The sequence below is a fragment of the Sorghum bicolor genome, chromosome 3 (genome assembly GCF_000003195.3).
Source record: "Sorghum bicolor cultivar BTx623 chromosome 3, Sorghum_bicolor_NCBIv3, whole genome shotgun sequence".
Classification (NCBI taxonomy): Eukaryota; Viridiplantae; Streptophyta; class Magnoliopsida; order Poales; family Poaceae; genus Sorghum; species Sorghum bicolor.
In genome coordinates, this window is record NC_012872.2 from 38,686,967 (window position 1) to 38,713,199 (window position 26,233).

General features: G+C 43.6%; 1 protein-coding gene and 1 long non-coding RNA gene across 2 annotated transcripts; both read left to right on the forward strand.

The window, feature by feature from the left end:
* Nucleotides 15,781-17,931, forward strand: LOC8075502. Its single transcript, XR_002450854.1, has 3 exons — nt 15,781-15,867; nt 15,948-16,092; nt 17,663-17,931. It is a non-coding gene; the product is annotated as an uncharacterized LOC8075502 (long non-coding RNA).
* LOC8069595 lies at nt 18,521-19,875 on the forward strand. The gene is made up of 2 exons (XM_002455643.2): nt 18,521-18,631; nt 19,432-19,875. The coding sequence occupies exon 2, from the start codon at nt 19,438-19,440 to the stop codon at nt 19,813-19,815; it is 378 nt and encodes a 125-aa protein (XP_002455688.2). The 5' UTR covers nt 18,521-18,631; nt 19,432-19,437; the 3' UTR covers nt 19,816-19,875.

Genomic DNA, 26,233 nt, shown 5'->3' on the forward strand with positions numbered 1-26,233 from the left:
CGACATCAATGTGGGCATTGGCAGTGCTCAGAAATGGCCTTCCAAGGATAATGGACACTTTTGAGTCAGGACTCATGTCCAGTACTACAAAGTCTACAGGCACCAGGAAATCTCTTATCTTGACTGGAATGTTTTCGGCGATGCCCAACGGGTGTCGAACCGATTGATCCGCTAGTTGTAGACACATTGATGTTGGTTCTAGGGTCGCATGCTCAAGCTTTTTGTAGACTGATGCTGGCATCACACTGACACTTGCTCCGAGATCACAAAGTGCATTGTTGAAGTGTTGGTTTCCGATCGAGCAATCAATAGTGGGACATCCGGGATCTTCCTTCTTCTTTGGTGGTTTATTGAGGATGGCCGCACTACATTCTTCTGTCAGCTTGATAACCTCAGTGGTGGGCAGTGGTCTCTTCTTGTTAAGAATATCTCTGATGTACTTTGCATATGTAGGTACCTGTATGGCATCCAGCAGAGGTATGTTGACATATAATTTCTGAATGACCTCTATAAACTTACCAAACTGCTCATCCGACTGCAGTCCTCTGTTTCTTCTGGGAAATGGCAAATAGTTGGTGTCGTAAAAATCTTTCCTCATTTCTCCAGTTCTTGGTGGTTGCAGCAGGTCTTCTGCTTCAACTTGGCTTTCTTCTTCTATCACCGCTGGTTGCACTGGTGCTGATGTTCTTTGTTTCTCTTTTGGGTATGGGGGATCTCTGGTGGCTTTGCCTCCTCTAGTGGTTATATTCTTTACTTGCTCAATGTTAGTAGCAACAGGCAGTGCAGCAGCTAGCTTTATTAATTTAAGCTCTACCCTCTTATTAAGAGTGTTTTGCTCATCAAAGGCAGTTAGTAGAAAATCCATTTTATTGTGTATATCTTTTAGAGATGATTCATTTGTATCTAGCCTTTGTTTAACTTCATCATTAATTTTGGTTTGTTGAGCAATTATCTCTTTTAATGAAAGTTGCTTGAAAGTATTACCTGAATTCATACCTTTGCTATTGGGTTGACTCGAGGTTGGTTGATATTTATGTGTTGTCTCAATGGCTCTTTGATCTTCTTTGAACTTGGCCCTCTGGTCAATCCAATAGAGCAAATTTTCCATCTTATTTGATAATGCATTTACTTCTTCTGGTATTTCTTCAGTTTGATGACATTGTTGAGTTTTATCTTGGAACCAGTTTTGGTTTTCTTCTATCTTATCCAAAAGTATCTCTGCTTTTCTAGTTGTAAGCTCCAAGAATGATCTTTTAGCATATGCATCTAGGCACTCACGAGCCTTCTAGGTTAATCCATGGTAGAAGGTCTGCATAAGTAACCATGTGGCCATTCCATGGTGAGGACAATCTGATATGTATCCTTGAAAATTCTCCCGTGCTTCTTGAATGGTTTCTATCTTCTGCTGTTGGAAACTGACAATATTTCCTCTTAAGACAGTTGTTTTGCCTATAGGGAAAAACTTTGATAGAAAGGCATCTGACAAGTTCGTCCAGTTGTTGATGTTATCTTGATGAGTGTAGAACCACTTCCTCGCTTTTCCTTCTAGTGAGAACGGAAACAGGCGAAGTAGTATGACGTCTTTGTCAACTCCATTGATGTGGATTGTGCTTCCAATCTCTAAGAAATTCTGCAAGTGTGCACTAGCATCTTCATGTGCCTTTCCACTGAATTGTGTAGCTTGTACCAAATTGATGAGGCTTGACTTGAGCTCGAACTCGGGTACTCCTTCTTCTACTGCAAATCCTGGACCAGTTGGAATGTTCTCAAGACTTGGAGCAGAGAATTCTTGTAGTGTCTTCTGTGCCATAGCTTCGGCAATTGGTAGCTAGCTTCTTCTTCTCTTGATTACTTTGGTTCTGATGATGGAGAGTTGAATGTACCCAAAGTCAATCCTGATATACCCTGTATAAAAATATAAACATAGAAAAACAACAGGGTGAACCTGCCAATGCAGAGGTGCCTTGTTATGATTTCTCACTTAGTAGCTGTTTTTTATGCAATTATTTCTCTATTGTCTAGTCTAATATTTTATATGAATAACCTTGACTGATTTCCTGACTTACCTTACCGTTCCTATATATTACCCTTTTGTTCCCTTTATGACTTCCTTATGATTCCTCGGCAACGGCACCAGAAATGCTTGTTGACACTAGCTAACACCACTTAGATACTAGGTTGTCATCCCCAGAATCTATTCTATCCGCAAGCGCACAGATAAAACACCTCATTGTAGCATTTCACCAGGATAAGTATTCCAGGTATCGTTATTTTTAATTTTGCTTAAGAGGACAAGGGAGATGAAATTAAAATAAGGACAAAATCTATCAAGGCATAGACTAGAGATAAACTTGCAAGAACATGATTACTAATGAGAAACTCATCACAAGTCACTTACTTTAGCAGGGGGTAAACCATAAAGATAATAATAATGAATTATAAGTTCAAGGGATAAATAACACAGCGATTAGAAAATAGACTACTCCTCATATATGTAGGTGATGTCGGATTAGCTAGAGAATGGATTCTAAGTTATCTACTATCTACTAAGTCATAATCTACTCTAGTTATTTACAAGATCATGTATAGCATAAGAGACTCTTCATTCATGTATAAGGAACATTGATAAAGTAAATCAGAGCATCGCAAGACTTACTCCACAATACCGGTTCTGCCTGTCCTATCCACAGAGGGTGGACTATATAAGAATCAACGAAGCTGTCACTATCGCGAACTACCACACAACCCGGCCAATAGGATACATTTGCAAATAAATAACATCTGAGCACCACTCTCACATGTCATCTATCACCTAACTCCCTCGCGTCAAGTGCTAAGCGCTTTGCATACTTATACATAAACTCATTATCAATCATAACTATTTCAAATATAGAACTAGAGCAAACTAAGAACATAATAATTAGAGACATAATGCAATTAGAACAACGAATTAGAGAAAGATATGAATAATACCAATCTTTATTACCGAAGATCGGAATCCAGAGCGTAGTGCTCTACTTCTCTAATTGCTATCTAATCAAACCTCTAAACTTGAAGGATTAGGGAGTAGCTAATTCTAATTCTCTGTTGGAGAGAAGATCTAAACCCTAACTTTGATGGCTACCTCTGAATAATGATTTCTTCTCATCTCCTCTCTCCTCGAGGGGTGGAGAGGCCTTGGTTATATAGTCCTTTCAAGTGAATATGGGCCGTTGGATCAAACCGACATTGATTGTATGGTTTAGATTGATCCTTTAGGTCGGTGGAGCATTGTCCCGAGAGAGAGTCCCGATCTAACTCCTGGCCAGGGCGGGCGCCCAAGGGGGGTGGGCGGGCACCCTACCCCCGAGCCCGATCCTCTTCTCGTTCATTCCCGTGGCTTCTGGACTCTTCTAGATTGAGGAAAATTGCGCGACACGTAATTATCTCGTTGTAAACATGACATGTGGGCCTTCTCTCCATATTCTCTGATAACCCCCTGCAGAAATAGATAAACACCAAAGCTCGTGGAATTCTATCAGATAAAACCCTAATTCTAGATGTTTGGTGCATATTGATCCTTTTCCATGTTTATTTGATTAATAATTTTAGTACTTATGGACCGTCAACACAAGTCTTGTCGGGGGACGCTACCTGGGCGTTCTGCACGAGAGATACCTGTGGCGGGTACATGTGACAGGGAGAGGTCCCGGAGTGGAGTGTCTTCGTGGGACGAAGTACCGGGATGGGAGGTGCTGTTTAGCACGGGGTAGCCGGATGTCCCGTCGAGCGGAGCATCGGTTGGCCCCTTGTGAAGATGTCCTGTTCGGTCACCCTAATGACTGAGATGTTCTGAGAACCGGTTCGTAGGAAGCCTTGCACCCCACTCACTCTTATGGGGAGGAGATGGATGTACGACTAGTTAGGGCAATGCCACTACTACTAGGTTGTTGGTAGATAGTGTAGGGAGGTATGGGCATGAGGACCCACACCCTCCTAAGACAGCGTAGTGACCTTTGGGGGCCCGGTACTACGCCTCACAGTCTCAGCGTACCGGTGGTACTCCGGTATGGTCCCAGTTCTGAGTGGTAGGGTGGCATCGTACTTAGTTGGAAGGCACCCCGGCATCAGCCAAGGTGGGGCGCACCACCGATGATGGTGATCTTGTGGTTAGTGCAAACCTCTACAGAGTTTCTAGTTGATCGATCGATACATATGCCGTCTTTTCGGCTATGGACCTTTCCTATATTTCTGCTTCACTTGACTAGTGAGAGGAGTCCCTTCTATCTTCCCCTGGGATTGTGTTGGATCCGGCGTTGGCCATTGAGGCAAGGCACGAGCGGGAGTCGTACTTGCCGCCTAGAGAGTGAGAGTGTGGTGAGATGTGTGTGATGGGATGGATGGATGTGTGGATGAGATGGAATAAAACTTGATGATGAATTATTATTAAATATTGATGAACTTGCATAGGAAGACTACAGCCATACATATAGGCCTTTGATATACCCTTTGCATTTCCACCTACCACAAAGCATACGCAAAAGCATAGGGTGGGAGCCAGTGGCCAGTACAAATCGTACTGAAAATTGTTTAGCAGGTTTTGAACATGGTCTATGACGATAACTACGGAGGCTAGAAGGATTAGGTGGTCTCATTCCTACGCTCAAGTTTGGTTCAAAGATGAAGGCTACGCCCGCTGATAAACTACACCGACTCTGATGATTGCCCGTGAAGGAGGAGCCTTCACCACTAATGCGTCACATCGACTCTGATAAAAATCCGTGTGTGTGTTTCCGCTATAAAAATAATGTAATAGGCTTGTTAATCAGGAGTTGTAAAGTAAACGAGTTGTAATCTTGCTTTTCATGATGTATGACTATGATAACAGCTGAGATATGATAATGTGATGGCTCAATTTCTAAATTATCACATTATAATTTGAATCTGTGGATTTTCCCCTTTGTGGAAAAATCTAGGTCGTTTCAGTTGGTATCAGAGCCATACTTGACCCTAGGACGAGACCATTAGTACCAAACACTAGTTTAGAAGCCAAACGTTCCATCTTTTGTAGAGTTATAGATGCTAACACTTATTTTCTCCCTCCACCTTGAATTCTGCTGCTAACTGACGTTCCTGTTTCATAAAGTTGACCGTTGGAATCTTTTCCCATACCCGCCCATGCTAGATCGGTAGTCGTGTGAGACTTTGAAGATCTATGAGTCGCCTCAAGTCAACACTATGCATTAGGAGTTGTAATGCTGTTTGAGTGCTTGGATCTTACGTTGTTGTGTTTCTTCTGCTTCTTATTGTCTGAGTGTAAGCTATAGGCCTGTTTTATGCGAGTAAGACTCTGGTTCCCGTCCAACCTAGCTGGCTGAACCCAAGACTGTCCCGAGACTGGATAAGTGATCATGACTGTCCCAGCTGAAAAAGGGTGTAAAGCTGATGCATCATGTCTTGCCCATCTATTTCAAAACTATTTTTGGCTTCCAACTAAACTTGTCTTCAAAATTGCCCCTTTGGATGAAAATTTTCCCCTCCTTTTGGTTGAAAGAGTTTCCCTCTTTTACAAAAACATCTTGGTTTCAAAAGGAAAAGTGTTTCAAAACTCTCTCAATATCCTTCCTTTTCACAAAGAAAGCAAGTTTAACCCCTTTTCTCAACTCAACTTTATTCAAACACTACTTATGAAACGGTCCAAAACAAGTCGTCTTGCAAAAGGTATGACAAAATCGCTTCAGAAAAACAAAAGTTTTGCTTTCAATCAACAAAGTTGTTTTCAAACCAGAGATCTTTGGCTCAGTTTTGTTTTAAAGGCCTTGATTTCATCTCGAGAGCCAAATTCCTTTCAAAAGTCAACCTTGTCTCAAAGAAAAAAAAGAATTGCCAGTGATTTATTAAACAAAACCATTGCGACAAGATTTTATTTGCATCCTTTCAAAAAAAATAAGATTTGGTTGTGAAGGCTTTAACTTTCATAATGCGAAATGATTTCTTGTCGTTTTCAAAATTAGTTTGTTTGACTCTAATAAAAAGGGAGCAATGCCTTGTTTCAATGAAAATAATAATAATAAAATAAAATAATTTTAAAATCTCTTGATTTGAAATCTTTTATAACAAAACCTTCAGAAGATTTGGTTTTCAAAACTTATATTGATTTCAACCCTCTTCAAAAGCTCTCTTCATTTTTGAAGTCTCAAAAAAACTTGACTTTGTAAAGCGCGTTCACTCTATTTTTGAAACTTGTTTTCTGGAAAATCTTCCATTCAAAAGCTTTTTGCAAAGAGTGATGCATGAAAAACAGCTAGTGGAAGCCAACAACCCTAGCTAACTTGAGCCTGCCCTACCCTTTGTTGACCGGATGCCACTCTTTGGAAGAGTATCAAGCAAGCGAACAGGAAGGTTTGAGCATGATGATCTAGGTCAACTAACAATAGTCTCAACTTCGAGAGCCCAATGTTCATAAACCCGGTGCGATTCTTGGATACCCATCGCCTTGGTGTAAGAATTTGGATACCCAGCACCCACGAGCGAGCCTTGAATACGCTCGAAACTTGACTCACTCCTATTTCGGAAAAGGTTTGTGGAGCGATCATACTAAAAGCAAAACAACTCAAAACTAAGAAGAACTTCTGGAACAATGCCCTCGTTTCTTCACCGACCGAGCAACGCCTAAATCTCGGGGACGAGATTCCTGTAAGGAGGGTGGTCTGTAACATCCTAGATTTTTACGAAAACTAAAAATAAGAGCTTTTTAAAATTTTTCCTGCAATCGTGTGAATCATATAGTTTTTAGGTCTAACTCGATCCTAACCCGCTAACAAATCGTGGCATACATATAGATTTGTTTGTAGGCAAGTGCTTCTATTTGAGAGTCGTTTTGAGTTGGGACTTGTTTAGGGTTTTGAGTTTCTTTTGGAGTGCGCAAATCCGTAGCAAAGTTTTCCCGAATCTCCCTTGAGCCTATCTCAAAGGCGAAGCGAATCCCTTCTCAATCTTTCTGTTGGAGTACGTCTCAAACTCCTTTGAATTCCTTTGAACTCTTCTCGAAATTCCCCTCTCAATCCCCTCTTTAAAAATCCTTTGAACCTAATCCCAAATTCCTTTATCCATAAATAGGAAATCTTCTTTCCTTGGGCTCCAACTCTTTTTCTTTCTCCCTCTCATTCCAGCCCACACGCGCACCAAGGCCCAGTCTGCTCCCCCCTCCACCTTGTACGGCCCAAGCAACCCCACGCGGCCCAGCTACCTACCTCGGCCCACAGCGCGTCTTGCCCCCTAGCTCACCGCGGCCCAAAACCCCTTCCCCCTCCACTGCGCAGGCATGCGCGCGACCCAGCTGGCCCAAGCCGCGGCGCCCCAGTCCCTGGAACCCTAGGGAGCAGCTGCTCCTGACCCTAGGCCACCGCCGCCCGCCTGCTGGGGAGCGCCAGCGCCCCGATGCCTCGCGCCCTGGGCGTCCGTACCCACCCTGCGATCCGCGCCGCGTGTCCCGTATTCGACACGGACGCCGAGGATGAACGCCTCCACCCCGAAGCCCTAGGTGCCGCCCCTATAAAAGCGCTGCCGCTGTCGCCCCTCCTCTCTTCCCCATGGCGCCGCCGCCACCCTCTCCCTCATCCCTAGCCCTACTGTCCTCCTCAAGCAGCGTAGAACCAGCAGCCGAGCACCAACCTCGCCCCGCGCCTCGACCACGCCACGGAGCTTCGCCATGCCCATGAGGCCCCGACGTCCTCCGCGACCGCGACGTCGCGCGGACTCGCGGACACGACGACCACCGCCGAGCCGCACCGCGAGCACGTCGCCCCCGCGTCGTCCTCGCCAAGTCGAGCCACGACCGCACCACCGCCCCACATCGTCGCCACAACGCCGCCGAAGCCCACAGCGCCGTGCTTGTGCCCCGTCGGACCCGCACACCTGCACCGCGAGCTCCTTCCTGCTCGTGCGCCAGAGCCACTCGCCGTGCCGAGCTTCATCCCGTCCTCACCACGGTCACCAGGAGCCCATGACGCCGCGCCACCAAGGGCCCGAGACGATGGCGCCCGAGCGCCTCGTCCTCGGCACCACCCCGCGCACCCACGGCCCTCGAGCCACGCCTCTACCTCGACGTCGAGCAGGAGCTCCGCACAGTGCCGAGCTACCCCAAGCCACGACGTCGCCCAAGGACCTCGCCGCAGAGCAGCAGCAGAACTGCGACGACGTCCTCACCATGGTCGCTGCCGAGCCACCACGACGCCGTCGTCCGCAACGCTGGTCACGACCCCGCAACCCTTGGTGACCACGACCCCGACCCCGATGCCAGTCCACGCCACCTCGCGACGTCGCCCGTGGCCTCGCCCCCAAGCCCAAAGCCATGGCCCAGGACCTCACTTAGCAGAGGACCACCTCGGAACGCGTCCTCGTCGAGGTTCCGCCTCGACGCAGAGCTCCCCGTAGCGCTTCGCCACCGCATCGAGCTCCTGTCCATGTCTTCGCCAAGCCAAACCCCCGGTGAGCCTCGCCAAGACCAAAGTTTTCCCCTTCCTGTTCTTATCTGACAGCCGACCTTCGTGCCGAGGTTCTCCACCACTGCAGTGAAGCCGCAACTGGAACCATGGCCACCGCCTCCTTTCGCCTTCACTGGAACACGAGCAGCAACATCGGTGTCCTGCCTCGACAGCACATCATCGAGCATCATCCTCGCCCCGGAGACATCGAGGCCGCGCGCCAAGCCCGCAGCCGATCTTCGTCCAACAACAAGGTCGAACCTTGAACCTAGCCGACATCATCTCTGACGTTGGCAAAACCCTTGCCCTTCAATTCGATATCATACATGCCATGTATCATGCTCATGTATGCCTTATGATCTATCTGCATGACCATTTGTTCATCTATCCATGTCATGCACTTGTTATATGATTTATCAATATCCATGCCTGTGTCATGCCTTCGCGCCGGTCTATTTATCTATCTCTCTATCTTGTGCTATTGGAAAGGTGCTACTCCGAGTTGTCGTTGTGTCTTTGTGTTGCTAGTGGTCGAGTCGTGGTTCTTTTTGTGATTGTTGTTGTTTGTGGACCGTGCCATCGAGCCGGTTGAGAGAGCGATGTGTTTGAATGTTACGATCGCGAGCTCGTCTCGCCATGGCCATGACGCCAAGCATGACCCCTCTCTCGTACTTTAGTTGTCTTCGTTGTACTACGCTCGTTAGCCCCTATTCTCGTCCCTCGGACGTGGCCGTCACGGACTCGATATCGTTATCGACGCGGTTCTTACCCGCACACTCGAGACCTAGGTGGCCTAGTCGAGTGGGATACGAATTAGGGGACAACCTTCGTGGAATTGTCGGAGGCCAACTCGTTAGGTGAAGCTCATGGCCGCAAGTCCACCTTGCCATGACCATCGGGCTTTACCCCATTTCTCACATGCTTTACCCTAACCATCTCGTATGCTTGTACCACTTTGACTATTGCATTTTCTCAGACCTAGCGGTGACAACCGCATCACTACGGGCCTTTGGAATAGCCTTGCTGAATTAGATGCATAGTCGTGGTGCCCTACGAGTGTGTTTGGATCATGGAGTCGTATCTCTCTTTATCCAACCGTCGTTCATTCCATGATGAGTTGGTCGAAAGAGTATGAACTCCATTCTTCTTCTCTCTTGTTATTAATCCCCGCGGATCCAGTAAGATGTGGATTGAGCCCCTTTTTCTTGTTTAATGTTTTGTTTCCAATCCCGCGATTCCCGCCGTTGCTATGGCGAGTGGATCAAAGGAAGGTGAATCCCATGTCTTTCCTTGCTTTTTTGGTTCTTCATGTTTAAACTCTTGTATGCTTGTACCTATTCGACCGTAGCATTTCCTTGGTTCTCGTGGTGACAACCGCACCGTTAAGAACCCTGGTGATGTCTTAGTGCATTTAGTGCACCTAGGTTGTGGTACCCTACAAGTAGTGTGAGCACTCGTGTTCTTGTGTGTCACTCTTTCTGATTCCCCGTCTCTTTCCATGGCGAGTGGATTGGAAGGAGTAGACCACTTCCCTTTTCTTCTCTCTTTATTCCACCCTCTCTTGACTATCGCCAATCACAATGGCGTATGGGTTGAGAGAGAGACTGGAACTTCTCGTGCTCGTAGTCTTTTCGGTCCCCGTTGATCTCTATGACACTTGGATCGGAAGACCGTAAGTCGTGCTGTTTACTCAAGATAAGTTAGGGTCTAAGCCATTTATTAAAGCTGTACAGGTTGACAAAGTCGACCCGGGAAGTACCGGCTAGGCCAAGACTCCAGCTTGTCCTTAGTGAACAACAATTCCCATTTCTTTTAGCCCAGGGATTGGACATCCACCGAGAGGGCTAAGCCGTTTTCCTTTCGTTGCTCTTCTAGTGTAGTTGTTCCTCAGTGTTATGTCGTCTCTTTTCACAATCTTTTGAGGTCTAGTGGTTTGATTGTTTCGCCTTGTTTGTCACTTACGAGGTAGTTGCTACGGGGTTAGCATTGATCGGATCAAGACCCGTTGAAGGAAGGACATGCGGATGGAAGAAATACCTTGGATGAGTACAACTACAAGTGAACTGAGGTTCTTGGAAATGTCACTCAACAGGTGCCACGTCCCACCCAACCTCGTAGAATCCTATTAGACATGCAATAATGTAGATGCTAGTGCTTTACTTTTATGCAAATGAACTGAGATAGGTTGCATGGTAGAAGTGCTCACTACTAAGAATGTGAACATCAGTGACGATTTGCTCGTGACGCTAGCTACTGTCGTCATAGAATGGTATTTATCTATGACGAAATTTTTAGTATTGTCATAAGTACCCAGGGAAGAAGATTTGCCCTAAAAATTTGTGACGAAAATGAAAGGAACGTCATAGAACAACACAAGGAAATCGTCATAATCGTCATAGCTCGTTTCGCCCACCTAATGACGAATAACATATTCGTTACAAGATCATTTTTGGTAGTCATGGTCCCACTCCACATCAAGTTGGCACTGACGACCTCGGCCTTTTTTAGAAACACTTGACGCGAAACACTTGACGCGAAACAGTTGACGCCGTTGAGCTTTTTTTTAACTGATGAACTGGGCGAGCAGGGGCAAGTGGCCCGCACCTAGCTCGGCCAAACAGGGGCAATCAGCCTACAGCGAGCAGCGTCTTTTTTTTTGTTGGCCGGGCCCATCATGGATGACTTTGTTGGCCAGGCCCATCATGGATGATACAGCCAGCCCAGCCCGATCGGCCCATCATGAATTACACAGCCAGCCCCCAATTCAGCTTTAAGAAAATAAATCGGGCGGCCTCCGACAAAAAAATTCTGCTCCTGTGAGCCTTCGAACCCACGACCAGACAGACCACAAGTAGGAGCGCTACCACTAGGACTAAGTCATATTTGTTGTTTAGGTCTAGTATATATCCTATTTGTACATGCACTAGAGCCACCAGTGTACGTACACCCGTCGGTTTCCTAGATCGTTCACGGCCTGCATAAACACATGAACGCGAGGCTCAGGCACTTTTTTGTTGACCTAAACGCCTGGTCGCTTCGGACTTTCGCAGCACGCGTGGCAGCTGCGACAACGACGCAGCAGCAGAGGACCCCGACGACAACGCGACGGCGGAGGTGTGCTGCGACGACGACTTGGCGGCAGAGGCGTTACGGCGTTTACGACGCAGCAGCAGAGGTGTTCCTCACCTGTGTTGCGTCTGCAGAGCAGCACCGCCGTGCCATCACGTACCGTGGGTAAAGTAGCACCAGGGACGCGTAGCGAGGGCACAGCAGCGGCGGTGCGGGCAGACTACAAAGGTTTAGTTTTTAATTTCTATTATAAATTTTGTAGATACATGCATGTGTTCAATTTAGTAATGGATTTTTTTAAATTTTATTTACTGTGAAAACAGATGGATAGAAGTTGGGTTTACGAGAAACAATTCACAACTGCATATGTGAAAGGAGTTGAAGAGTTCATGAAATTTGTTAGTGAAAGATACCCTGAAGATGCACACATTCGTTGTCCATGTTGCCATTGTCTTAATCATGTTATGCGACCTCAGCCTGAAGTAGAAACCCATATACACATTCATGGAATGTCAGCTACATACACGAGGTGGATCCATCATGGGGAGTCGGCAGATGCTGTGGTTGATGAGGGTACAGATCAGGAGTTTGAAGGACATGATCATGACTTTGGAATACATGTGGATGTGGATGACAATGTGGACGATGATGATCATGGAGTACCAGAGATGATAGGTGAACTGTATACAGCTGCAGAGGCTGATGGACAAAAGCCAACGTTTGCAAGGGTCATTGAAGATGCGAAGAAGGCACTTAGCCTGGGTTCTAGTCATTCCAAATTTTCTTTTATGGTGAGGTTGTTGTATTTGAAGTCTCATTATCGAATCAACAATACAACATTTTCCGCAATGATGAAGCTGATGTCAGATGGATACCCTAAGAGTGAGTTGCCAAAATCATATGATGAGGCCAAGAAATATCTTAAAGAATTGGGCCTTGCATACGAGAACATCCACGTGTGCAAGAACAATTGTGTGTTGTTCCGGAAGAAACATGCTGAAGCGAATGTGTGCCCAGTATGCAAGGAGTCCAGGTGGAAAGATGAAACTAGGATGAAGCGGGTTCCACATAAGGTTTTGAGGCATTTTCCACTTTTGCCAAGGTTGAAAAAGAATTTTTGCTTCAAAACGAACTTCTAAGGAAACACAATGGCACAAGAAAGTGAGGAAGCCAGTCGCCAATGTGATGAGCCATCCAGCTGATGGGGAAGCTTGGAAGGATTTTGACAGGCGGGATCCAACTTTTGCAAATGATCCGAGGAACCTGAGGCTTGCCTTAGCTACCGATGGATTCAATCCATTTGGCAACATGAGTACCCAATATAGTATGTGGCCAGTGCTTCTATCACCACTGAATCTCCCACCATGGGAATGTGTGAATCCAGCAAACTGCTTTATGTCTTTACTCATCCCAGGTCCAAGATCTCTAGGAAAGGATTTTGATTTGTTCCTTGAGCCCCTAATCGAAGAATTGCTCGAACTGTGGAAGGGTGTCAGTACGTACGATGCATGTACTGGTAAGAAGTTTGACCTTCGTGCTGCTGTGTTGTGGTGTATACATGATTATCCAGCGCTGGGCACTTTATCTGGGCGGACAACAAAAGGATATTATGCATGTATTTATTGCGACAAGGATCCGTTGTCTCGGGCTATAAGGAATAAGATATGCTACATTGGACATCGTCGTTACCTTCCAATGACACATGCATGGCGGAACAACTTGGCTTTCGATGGTAAGTGTGAAAAGAAAGGTGAGCCTAGCAAGTTCACTATGGAAGAGGTCGAACAGGAGCTAGAGAAGGTGAAAGATGTCATGCTAGGGAAGCAGCCTGACATTACTGGAAAGAAAAGGAAACGCAGTGATGGCCCACAGATTTATAGCCGCAAAGCTGGGTTGTGGAGATTGCCATATTGGAAAGACATGAAGCTTCCACATAATCTTGATGTGATGCACATAGAGAAGAATATATGTGAAAATATTCTTGGCACATTACTCAATATAGTAGGCAAGTCCAAGGACACGCATAATGCAAGGCTAGATTTGTATGATATGGGCATAAGACATGAATTGCACTTGCAAGAGGATGGAAACTCAGTTTGTAGGGCTCCACCTGCGCCATATGTGTTGGGGAAGGATCAAAATGTCGAGTTTTGCAAGTTTCTCAAAGGTATCAAGTTTCCTGATGGATATGCGGCTAACCTAGCAAGGTACATAAGTGAAGATGGTTCAAGGGTGGTTGGAAAGCTGAAAACACATTCTTGCCACATACTCCTACAGAGAATCATACCCGCTGGCCTTAGAGGACTCATAAGGAAGGATGTATATGAAGCAATTGCAGAGCTGGGAAACTTCTTCAGGGAACTATGCAGTAGAAATCTAAGGATAGATGTTGTGAAACGACTAAAAGGAGAAATTCCATTGATCCTATGCAAGCTTGAGAAAATCTTTCCACCTGCCTTCTTTGATGTCATGGTGCATTTGTGTGTCCATCTTCCCGATGAGGCACTCCTTAGAGGACCTGTTCAGTATGGGTGGATGTACCCAATAGAAAGGCGACTAGGCACTTTGAAGAGTTTTGTAAGGAACAGGGCTAGGCCGGAAGGATCAATTGCTGAGGCATATATGGCAAGTGACACCTTGACCTTTTGTTCTAGGTACATGGAGGATGTGGATACTAGATTTAACCAGAACGATGATAGTGGTACAGAGATGCCATCGCCTAATGACATATCTGTTTTTAAGCATGGTGCTACTCTTGTTGGAGCTACTAGGACCGATTACATTGATGATGCTGTCATGAATAAGTTAGTTTGGTATGTGCTACATAATGCTGAAGAAGTAGAGGAATATTTGGATGAGCTCCGGCGCGACTCGGCGGTCATCTCCTTCTTGACTGGCCCGGAGACAAACCTGCCCGGCGAGGCATCGAGCCGCAGACGGAGCGGCGCGTTGGGACTATGCATAGCCACGAGGCAATGCGGCGGCACCGGATGAAATGTGCTCCGTTCCTTGCGAAGACATTTGGATAGCGTCCTGAACAGCGTTCTGAGTTTCTTATAGCGCAGCCCTCTTCTCCTATCAAATAGTCCTAAATAGCGCAATGGTAACAAAATCCCTTCTCATTCCTAGCCTCTTGGGTTCGAACCACCCTTGAGGCATATTTTTTTCATGTTTCCTGATATTTTTTATCAATTTTTTCTTTTATTTATTTAGAATGTACAAATGGCATTTTACAAATTGGTTTGTAAATTTCTTCACCTCACTTGTTACAAAACTTATTATTGCTCTTTTGTAACAACCCTTGTAGTTAATATAAATTTACCTTGTCACTTAGTGATACATGTTCATCCTTGTGGGGCATGTATAGTACACATTTCTCCGAATTATTTGAAATTTATTTGGGATGTTCATGGAGGTGTACCATGCTATTATGTTGATTTATTACACAACAAATGGTAAAAAACTCTAAATTAGCTAGAAAAACCTGAAAACATGCATGAACACTTATCCTTGTCCTTAAGTGAGAGATGTTCATCCTTTGTGGGGATGTATAGTACAACTTTCTCCAAATCATTTGAAACTTTTTTGGGAAGTTCATGGAGGTGTACCATGCTATTTATGTGCATTTGCGCAATTTTTAGAACAATTTTACCTATTAATGTAATTATTTGTTGATTTATTACACAACAAATGGTAAAAAACTCTAAGTTAGCTACAAAAATCTGAAAACATGCATGAACACTTTATTTTGGTGTAAAAAAAATTCAAATCATTCTGACAATGTGGTGATTCACATCCTCATAGAGTCATCCATCGCTCACACTTATCCTTGTCCTTAAGTGAGAGATGTTTATCCTTTTGGGATGTGTAGTACAACTTTCTCAAAATCAATATCATATTTTTCTAGAGTCCTCATACACCATAACAAGGTCTCCAATACAAAAAAATATTCCAAAAAAATATTTCAAATAGACAAGGAAGATGAAAATAATAAACATCACAAAATTAGGAAAAAAAAGCCTCCTGTAGGGATCGACCCTGGGAGCTATGGATTAAAATCAACAAGCCTCACCGCTGTGCTACTCAAGTGAATTCATTTGAGCACGGTTGCGATTTTATTTAAAGAAAGAAACCTCATCTCGTGGAAAAAAAATTAGCGCCAAAACCAGCGTCATCCCGAAAATAAATCCCGCCACAAACTCCAATTTATCCCCTTGTTTCCCTTTCCCCCGTCACACACCTCCTCTCATCCCCCACACACCTTCTCCAACCCTAGCTGCCGCCGCCTGGACAACCGCCGTCGACGACCTGCTTCCTCGACCACGACGACCAGGTACCTCATCCCCCATCCACATCTCTCTTGCCCCAAGCACATCTCTGGCCCCATCCACAACCTAACCCTAACCATCACAGGATTTGGGTCCTCATTGAGTACTTCGAACCCGATCTGCTTCGTCGTCGACAAGGATACGCCACAGCAGCTCTACTTCCCCTTTGACGACCTCGATGGTGGCAACTAGGGGGCAGCGCAGTAAGCAACCTTCACAGGAAGAAGAAGGTAATGCACCTGCCCATTAGGTTCAAGTAGGGATTCAAGTTTTTGGGATGGGTTGTCCTATCGAATAGTTTGGAATCAGCCTGTATGTGTTCTGTGGTCCGAGTCCTCATCGAGTCTTGTCTCTTGTTGTCTGATGCAGAGTCCTATGTTGAGTCCTATAACTCTGATTATTTGTGAACACTGCTGCTGTGCAGCAGTTTCATTGAACTATATAGAATAATTAGTCGATGCAACACATGTAGGCAAATGGTCATCGAAATATTTGTTTTTTCAACCTCACTTAATATTTTGCAACCTCACTTGTGATTAGAGTACAATTGAAGACTTATCTCTACTATAATTCTTGCAGTGAAAAATGGAATATCCTCTTTTCCAAAATGTACTCATATGCTAAAATGTTTTCATTCGTGATCGCTCAGGTTTGTCACCATTGAGCTGCAAAAATGAAACAACTAATAGTATGAGTTGTGCACTTCTATATGTTAGATGGTGCTGATTCCATGGCCATCAGAGGGGCAGGCATAGCTTTCCATTTGGGGCAACATTGTAATAGTAAAGATACTCACTGCATTAGCAGTTGTTGCCTTATTACTACTTTTTTTCTTTTTTCTTATCAACAATGGTACAAAATGCCAGCGCCTGATTCAACATCAGGCAAAACCATATAGTGTCTAATATAGGCATGGTTATTGCTGTTGAATTTGTGAGTTGTTGATCTCTTACCTGATATCCAACATCCTTCGCATGGAAGGAGCAAAGGCCCTGGTAATGGAACATTTGAATTAGATCAAAGATGTTTACTGCCTCTGTTGGGATCACTATGATATACAAACTGCAAAGATGAACTTATAGGCATAAAAATATTTTAATTTCTGGCAGGTTGACCTTGAGCGTTCCTGGCTTGATAAAAATATTTTGATTTCTGGCAGGTTATGACTTTTTGATTTTTATTATGTGCTGCACAAAATATCTTACCTTTGATAAAAGAACTTGGTATTTTTTCACCTTCTCTGTTTTGAGCTACATCCGAAGTTTATTAGACCATGTTGTTCTAGTTACTAACTTGCTATTGCTAACACTTTTTTCTCATAGCTGAATGCATCGGTTGTCACTATTGGCTAATCTACTTTTCTTTTGTTTTGGGTGACTGAAACAAAGTTTGGTGAACACTTCACATGGCATGTGAGCCAGATTATTAGGTCATAGCATTAGGCAGCACTAAAAGCATCTTCAGCCTTTTTTAGAAATTTTGATTGATCTTATTGTGTTTGGTGCCTACAGCCAGACAATTTGGCAATATGCCCTATGGTAGTTGTACTGTCGTGTTGGGCTGTTGCAGAAAGGACAGTTTTGAAGACTTCACATGATTTCTTTTAATTAACTGCATTTTTCTTTACACGCGGCATAGTATATGGTCCTTTTAGGACATGGTCCAGAGTATATGCTGGAGGCGTGTCCCATGCATTTCCATGTCCAACTATAGACACTAATGCATTCTTAGTTGCTAGTAAACTTGTTTTTTTAACTAATATAGACACACTGTGCTTGTTCGTATCTATGTTGCAAGTAGCACAACCTACAATAACCGATTATGAGAGAAGCCGGGAAAGACGTGTGGCGGCAAATTTAAAGAAGATGCAAGAATTGCGGCTGCACACTCTACGTGCTGATTTAAATAATTCTTTACCACAACCTGAATCATCAAAGGGGAAAAAATCAGCAAACAAGAAAACCAATAGTTCAGATTCAGATTCATCAGAGTATCTCCTTGACGATGATGATCAAGGAGATAGTGATGATGATGACACTGAAACTGATGAGCAGCCACCACCCCTGGCAATTAAGGTGCTTCTTCAACCTTCCATGTAGTAAATGGGGAATAATTGCATTGCATTTCAATGTTTTCAATCTGACCTTTGATATATGATCCTGCTTTTTTATTGCACAGTCTTATTATTTTGCAATCATACCTCTTATTAATATATGGTCTTGCTTATTATTGCGTTATCGTCTCAAGCAGAAATACTTCAATGGTATACCTGCAAATGAGGTTAGGACAACTTCTCCTGTTGAATACATGACCGATGCGGAGTGGAGGGCACTAGTTGCAAAGTGGTCTGATCCAAAGAACATGGTATGTGTATATTTTCATATATTCTTCTTTCACAATCAGTTTCCAAAGGATCTTCTCATCTAACATGTTCACTCTTTTGTAGGAAACATGTGAAAAGAACAAGCGAAACCGTAGTAAAGTTAAGTATCATCAAGCTACGGGTTCTCGCTGCTATGTGGCACACTTACATGCATATGTAAGTCAAAACTACCTTGTAGTTATACCTCCCATTTGCACTGAACAGCTTATCTTGCATTTGATCTGACACAACTTTGCTGTGATTATTTATCCATGTAACAGAAGCAGAAGAGAAACAGAGAAGAACCTAGTGTAGATCTGACTGAAGAACTAGATGCCGTGGAAGCCTTCCAGACCTGCCATACCAGCTCAAAAAAAGGCCTGACTGAACCGGCAAGGGAAGCACTTGTAAGTTTAGTTGTTTGCTATCTGCAATCTATTTTTGGAGGCTTGTTTGCTATCAGATTGTGTTTGCTACCAGATTCTATCTGCTATCAAATGTAAGTTGAACATGTTGTGTTTGCAAACAAATTGTTTCTTTTTGGTGACTATTTCCTAGTATTCCAAACATGCTACCAGAGATTTTAGTGATTGTTAGCTGCTATTTACCAACAATCTTATCTAGAAATCAGTTTCTGTCATTATTGTGACTGTTAGCTGCTCCTACTCTCGACAAATATGCAACACTTCCTACTCTCGACCTGCTCCAACTTGTTAGTTGGCTCCAAGGGATGGCCTCAACTATGAGTATGCTTTTGTGGGGAATATAGATACATGAATACTCTATATACAATAAAATAAACTGCTACTTATCGAAGGTGCCCAAGTAGAGATCCTTGTTCCTTGGCACCTGGAAGCATGCAAGGGACCATGTATGGCTCGATTTGGTAAATAGACATGAGAAAATATGATATGCAATCATTGGCTATAAATTGTACCATCTCATGTTAGTATAAAAACTGGAGCACCTATTTGATTCTGCAATGGTAAGGTTCTGTTTTATAAGATCTCGTAATAGTAGAGCTAACATCATGGAACTTTCAAAATTTGTTAGAAGCAACATCTTCTGCACTTCATTAGAAGTAGGCATGCTGCGTGCATGCTGCACAGACTAATAGTGCTAGACAACTAATTGAACGGCATGCAGCATAGCAAGGGCATTTGTCATTACCATAAACGTGACTGTTTTTATGTTTATGATATTTCAGCTCCGTATGGAAGCTCTGAGGTCTGAACCAGTTGCTGAAGGTGTGGCGCCAGCATCCAGTGTGGAGGTCGTGTCCAAGGTGCTATCCCATAATAGCTCACACCAGTTCATGAAGAGTGTTGGCATAAAAACTCCGGCATCTTCCAAGTCATCTTCATCAAATGAAAGCGAGCTTCGGGAACAACTCGCAGCTGAAGCGGCGGCTGCTGTTCAAGGAGAACTTGACGAGCTCAAGAAGAAAAGCCAAGAAGCTGAGGAAAAGCTAGCGAGGACACAGATCGAGCTGGAGGAGTACAAGAAGCTAACAGAGAGGAACACCAAGGAGATGGAGGAGAACAATCTAATCCTGAAGAAGCTATTGTCCTTGCATTCTAACGCTTCTTAGATATGAGGGCTGTTGGTCAGTGCTGTTGTGTTTGGCCTGTTCATTTTGGGTACTCAGTAACAAAAGTTGCACGTGGTTGACAACTTTTTATTATATGCTGTTATGTTTGTGCAAACAGAACTATAGTGTGATGTCGATCAAGTGTCTGGTGAACTAAGTTCTTTCCACTTTTTAGTAGTGTGATGCAAACAAATGCTGTGAACTAAGTTCTATGTTATCCAGTTAGTTAAATCATCACTGGATACTGGTTTTATTGATCTATGGAATTGTGTGGTCATTCAAGTATCATTTGGAAATTCCAATATTATTTGTACTTCTGTGACCAAATTAATTGTATATCTGTAATGATCTGAAGCAAATGTTGTGACGATTTGGAAGAGTCTTGTGTGTCGATTTCAAAAAGTACTATGTGACCATTTCAAACCAATAACGTCAGCAGCCACGTCACTGATGACGTCAGCAACAACGTCACTGATGACGTCAGCAGCCACGTCGTCGATGACGTCAGATGCCACGTCACCCCCGCTACATCAGCGCTGATGTCATCTGCCAGAATGACAAACGCCGTCGGATGCTTACAACGGTGACAAAAACTGGTTACATCTGTGACCAAAACGAATCGTCACTGAAAAATAAACACCGTTAACGGCGCCGTCAGGACGGTCGGCAGGTGGCGGATTATGACGAAAACGAGACTCCATCCGTGACCAACGCGTATCGTCATAGATTGAAATTGCTTCCATGACGACGTGCGTTTCGTCACAGAATACTTATCAATCCGTGACGAAAATGTCCAATTCGTCACAATAGAACAAATGTGACGCAGCTACAATGACGAAGTCATTTTCGTCACGAAAACGTCACAAATGAATATCTGTGACGATATTGGCATCTTTAGTGACAAAAGGTGAACGTCATCAATGTGAACTTCCCTACTAGTGGGTTGTGAGCCATTGGCTTGTTGCAACCTATAACCTTCGCACACCCGCTGTTAGGTTAGATGCTTGCACACTACTTGCTACTGCTTCTTCTACGCATTATATCTGTGATGTGATGCATTGTGGAGGATTAGATGTGAGTGGATAAGGCACGCGGTGCCGATAACTAGATAAGAAATGGATAATGGTTTTGGGGAGATCTTGGCATGTGTCTTGGGTGTGTGGTGAGGGTCGAGTCGACCGAGTAGGATCTACGACGAGTCTTGGGACAAGTCTTACCGGGGGACGCTACCTGGGCGTTCTCCACGAGAGATACCTGTGGCGGGTACATGTGACAGGGAGAGGTCCCGGAGTGGAGTGTCTTCGTGGGACGAAGCACCGGGATGGGAGGTGTTGTTTAGCATGGGGTAGCCGGATGTCCCGTCGAGCGGAGCATCGGTTGGCCCCTTGTGAAGATGTCCTGTTCGGTCACCCTAAGGACTGAGATGTTCTGAGAACCGGTTCGTAGGAAGCCTTGCACCCCACTCGCTCTTATGGGGAGGAGACAGATGTACGACCAGTTAGGGCGATGCCACTACTACTAGGTTGTTGGTAGACAGTGTAGGGAGGTACGGGCATGAGGACCCACACCCTCCTAAGACAGAGTAGTGACCTTTGGGGGCCCGGTACTACGCCTCACAGTCTCAGCGTACTGGTGGTACTCCGGTATGGTCCCAGTTCTGAGTGGTAGGGTGGCATCGTACTTAGTTGGAAGGCAGCCCGACATCAGCCTAGGTGGGGCGCACCACCGATGATGGTGATCTTGTGGTTAGTGCAAACCTCTGCAGAGTTTCTGGTTGATCGATCGATACATATGCCGTCTTTTCAGCTATGGACCTTTCCTATGTTTCCGCTTCACTTCACTAGTGAGAGGAGTCCCTTCTATCTTCCCCTGGGATTGTGTTAGATCCGGCGTTGGCCGTTGAGGCAAGGCACGAGCGGGAGTCGTACTTGCCGCCTAGAGAGTGAGAGTGTGGTGAGATGTGTGTGATGGGATGGATGGATGGATGTGTGGATGAGATGGAATAAAACTTGATGATGAATTATTATAAATTATTGATGAACTTGCATAGGAAGACTACAGCCATACATATAGGCCTTTGATATACCCTTTGCATTTCCACCTACCACAAAGCATACGCAAAAGCATAGGGTGGGAGCCAGTGGCCAGTACAAATCGTACAGAAAATTGTTTAGCAGGTTTTGAACGTGGTCTATGACGATAACTACGGAGGCTAGAAGGATTAGGTGGTCTCGTTCCTGCGCTCAAGTTTGGTTCAAAGATGAAGGCTACGCCTGCTGATAAACTACGCCGACTCTGATGATTGCCCGTGAAGGAGGAGCCTTCACCACTAACGCATCACATCGACTCTGATAAAAATCCATGTGTGTGTTTCCGCTAGAAAAACAATGTAATAGGCTTGTTAATCTGGAGTTGTAAAGTAAACGAGTTGTAATCTTGTTTTTCACGATGTATGACTATGATAACAGCTGATATATGATAACGTGATGGCTCAATTTCTGAATTATCACATTATAATTCGAATTTGTGGATTTTCCCCTTTGTGGAAAAATCTAGGTCGTTTCAATCTTCGTGCACCTTCCCACAGAACTGGTTGGCTTGCACCATGTTGATGAGCCCAGGCTTGAGCTCAAAGTTGCAATCGATCTCTGCAGCAAGTCCAGTGCGGATGTTGTCCGTAGTGGGAGCTGAGAACTCACGGATCGATTTGTTCGCCATAACTTCAAACTCTGAAGACAAGTTCCGGGTGAAACTTCGGTGATCTTCTTGATTGGATGAAGCTTCGTGCTGAAGTGTCGACGATCTCTTCTTGAGCTTGGCTCTTGTTTTTCTGAATAATGCTTCAGGATTGTCAACAAAATTTCCTAGAAGATGTCTTCTATTCATACATTACCCTGCATAAAATAATCAAAATAGAAAAATACAGGGGTAAAGCTGTATGAGAGAATTGATAATCTCAATCATATTAGTGATGCGAATGATGACTCAAAATTCCGTATTCATTCCTTATTAGTAATCAACCTTCCCCGGCAACGGCACCAAAAATGCTTGTTGGGCATTCTTCACATCATTACCAAAAGTAGATATAGTTTTCTAATTCTAATAACGGCGCCAAAAATACCGAACCTATCCCTCATGCCACTTAAGCCAAGTTATCATCCCTAGCATGACATGAGAGACGCGATATTGAAATATGCAATTGCTCTTCTGAATGAATAATAAATGAGATCTGCAAGCGCACAGATTAATACCGATGTAGCATTTTAACCGAGAAGTATTCCAGGTATCATTATTTATATTTTTACCACTGGGAAGGGATTGCTAATCATCAATGTTGATTATGGAATGGAATATGAAATTGAGTATCTATCATCGCATGTATAATAGAGAGCATTTATCTATCTCTTTCATACAGGGATAAATGTCATATAAAAGATAGATAAAGTATGAATGATGACAAAGATAATTAATCTGATCAGCATAACTAGCCACATATAATAATGATAAGCACCTCAACAGATATTCTAGCAAGTCATTAGCATGGAATTAGGATAAACTACAAGAATATTTCCTAAGTTATTCTTAACTATAAAGTCTAACATATCATAGTTAGTGCAATTATACTTGGCAATCATTGCGAGACAGGATTACGCCCAAGCATAGTGATATTATCAAAGAAGATGAGAAACATAACAATCACTCCCCTGTAATAATGTTGTTTTGCCTACCCTATACATGAGAGGGGGAGTATATAAAAATCAATGGAGCTATCACTACCACGAACTACCCCGCGATCCGGCATATAGGGTACAATCACAGATAAATACGGTATAGGCACCATGCCTACACAATACTTATCATTTACCCAGTGTACACATCGATAAACGCTATACGATCCTAAACATGTATATAATTCCAATCTAACTAAGCCAAGCATATAACTATGATAAACTAAGAACAATATAATTGTGAATATAAACAAGTAGAGCAAAGTCATAATCAATGTATTGAAGTAGAACAAAGTCATATCCATAATATTGAAGAACAAAGATGAACAAATGAAGAACAATAGAGGAATTACCAAGAATTGTCTTGACAGATCCGAAAACCAATCGAAGATTGACTCCTTCTAGTTCTAATCCTATGTAGCTATGCTAAACTAAAGATCTAGTTGATGTGGTGGCTCTAGGGCTTGATCAGAGACTTCTTCTCCCAAGATAGATGAATGAATTAGGGTTTCAGAGGTCCTCTCCTCTAGGCGTTAGGGGGTCTACTTATATAGTCCTTCCAAATGAATGTGGGTCGTCGGATCAAACCGACATTAATCGCACGGTTTTCCTTAATCCCTTAGGTCGGTGGAGCATGATCTGCAAGGTGGAGCATGATTGGCTCTCAGGCCAGGGCGGGCGCCCAAGGGGGGAGGGCGGGCTCCCTGCCCCCGGGTCCGCTCGGTCTCCCGCTCGTTCCCGTGGCTTCTGGACTCTTCTAGATGTTGGATAATTGCGGTGCACGTTAATATCTCTATGTAAACTCTACGTGTGGGTCTTTCCTCCATAATTCTTGATAACCCCCTGCAAAAATAGACAAACACCAAAACTCGTGGAATTTTGTCAGATAAAACATTAAGTCTAGGTGTCAGTTGCATTTGGATCCTTTTCTTCGTTTATTTGTTGATTATATTTGATACATAAGGACCATCAACAGCACGCAACCTTGGTGTACCTTGGATACCTCAGTCACTGGAACGGTCCTCGGGTACTGGCAGTACCTGCCGAACCCACAAATTGGTCCTGGATAGTGTAATACGGTGACCTATAGCTCACTAGTAGTATGGCCGTGCTAACGCTACGGTGAAAACCAAAAAACAGTATTTTCTAGGCACATAATTTTTTGTATCACCGGTGCATTCACGTTATTATATATATCATCATCGCGTTAATACAGGATGTTAAGAGGAACTTATTGTACAGGCTATTTAGTTCACTTCATAGTGCTTCTAGACACTTAAAAACTCTCCAAAGGAGATATTAAATTAAGGGGACAGAGAATATTTATTACCTCTTACGTTCAGTAAACCTGTTTGAAACTGCAATATCATTTGGACAATAGGGTTCTCATATATTAAACTGTACTCGATTCTTGAGAAATAACTTTGATTAAATATATATTAAAAATATTAACATTTACATTACATAATTATTATCATTGGAAAGTTCTTTAAATCTAGTTTTTTAACAAATTTATTTGAAGATACAAATATTGCATATATTTTGTACAAATCAAAGTCAAACTTGCGACACAGAAACCTAAAACGATACTTAATTTGAGACAGAGGGAGTAACTCGTAAACAACACAACAGCAAGTCATGTAGACTATCTTTTGTCTTTATTTGCTTTTTAGTCTCAGAGTGTATTTCCAGTGCATTGATATTTCCTATGTTCGTGTATGTCCACATCAGTAGCCATAAAAATTCGATATACAAAAGACACAAAGAAATGAAAACAACAAAAAAGAACAAAACACTGAGTGTAAATATCAAATAATATCATAATTATAGAGCAAAGCACTAAGGACACAATCCTAGTCATGAACCCGTAAACATCAAGTCAAATAAAAGATAGATTAAACCTTTCTGAATATGCACAAGGAGCAACCAAGGTACAATGCGCCACAAGTTTGAGAAGCCTCCACTGGTCCTGTATCTGTGTCTGCGCACGAGGCTCTCAAGGTGTATGTAGTACCTAACAAGCAACGTGTGCCCAGCCGAGCAGTCAGAATCATGGTCTATTTATTTCCTAAAATGATACCCTAACTCTTTAACTTTTCTCTTCAAATAAAGTTTATGTGAAGAAACAAAAGAAAACATTCCCTCACCAAGCCATCTCCTTTCTTCCCAAACCATATGCATGCATTCTGAACCTTAAGCTTCTACCTTTCGAATTCAACATGCAACCACTTGTTATATGATCTATTTTTTTCCAAAAATCAAACCCTACTCTTTAACTCTCCTCTTGAAACAACATTTATCAATGGTTTGGTTGGAGTCTGTTTTGTCTAAAAGTTTCTTATAAGAAATAAGAGAAAACATCCCTTAGCTAGCCATCTTCTTTCTTCCCAAACCTGGTTAGCACCTCCTTATTCCACGGGCCGAGCCTAACCCATATGTCGTTGTTGCCACTCGGTCCACCAATGGCACTAGGAGTCATGCTGTGTCGTGACACCTACATCATGCCACGCCGAGGTCGTCATCGATCCATGCCAACCCTGTTGACTCAAAGCCATGCGCCATGGCACTCTGGGGATCGACGTTTGCCACTTATGTGTGCGGGCCTAGCTATTGAGGACTAAATTTCACACACAAAAAGTTACATAGAAACACTATGACATAGATGGACTAAGATATTATTCTTTAATTCT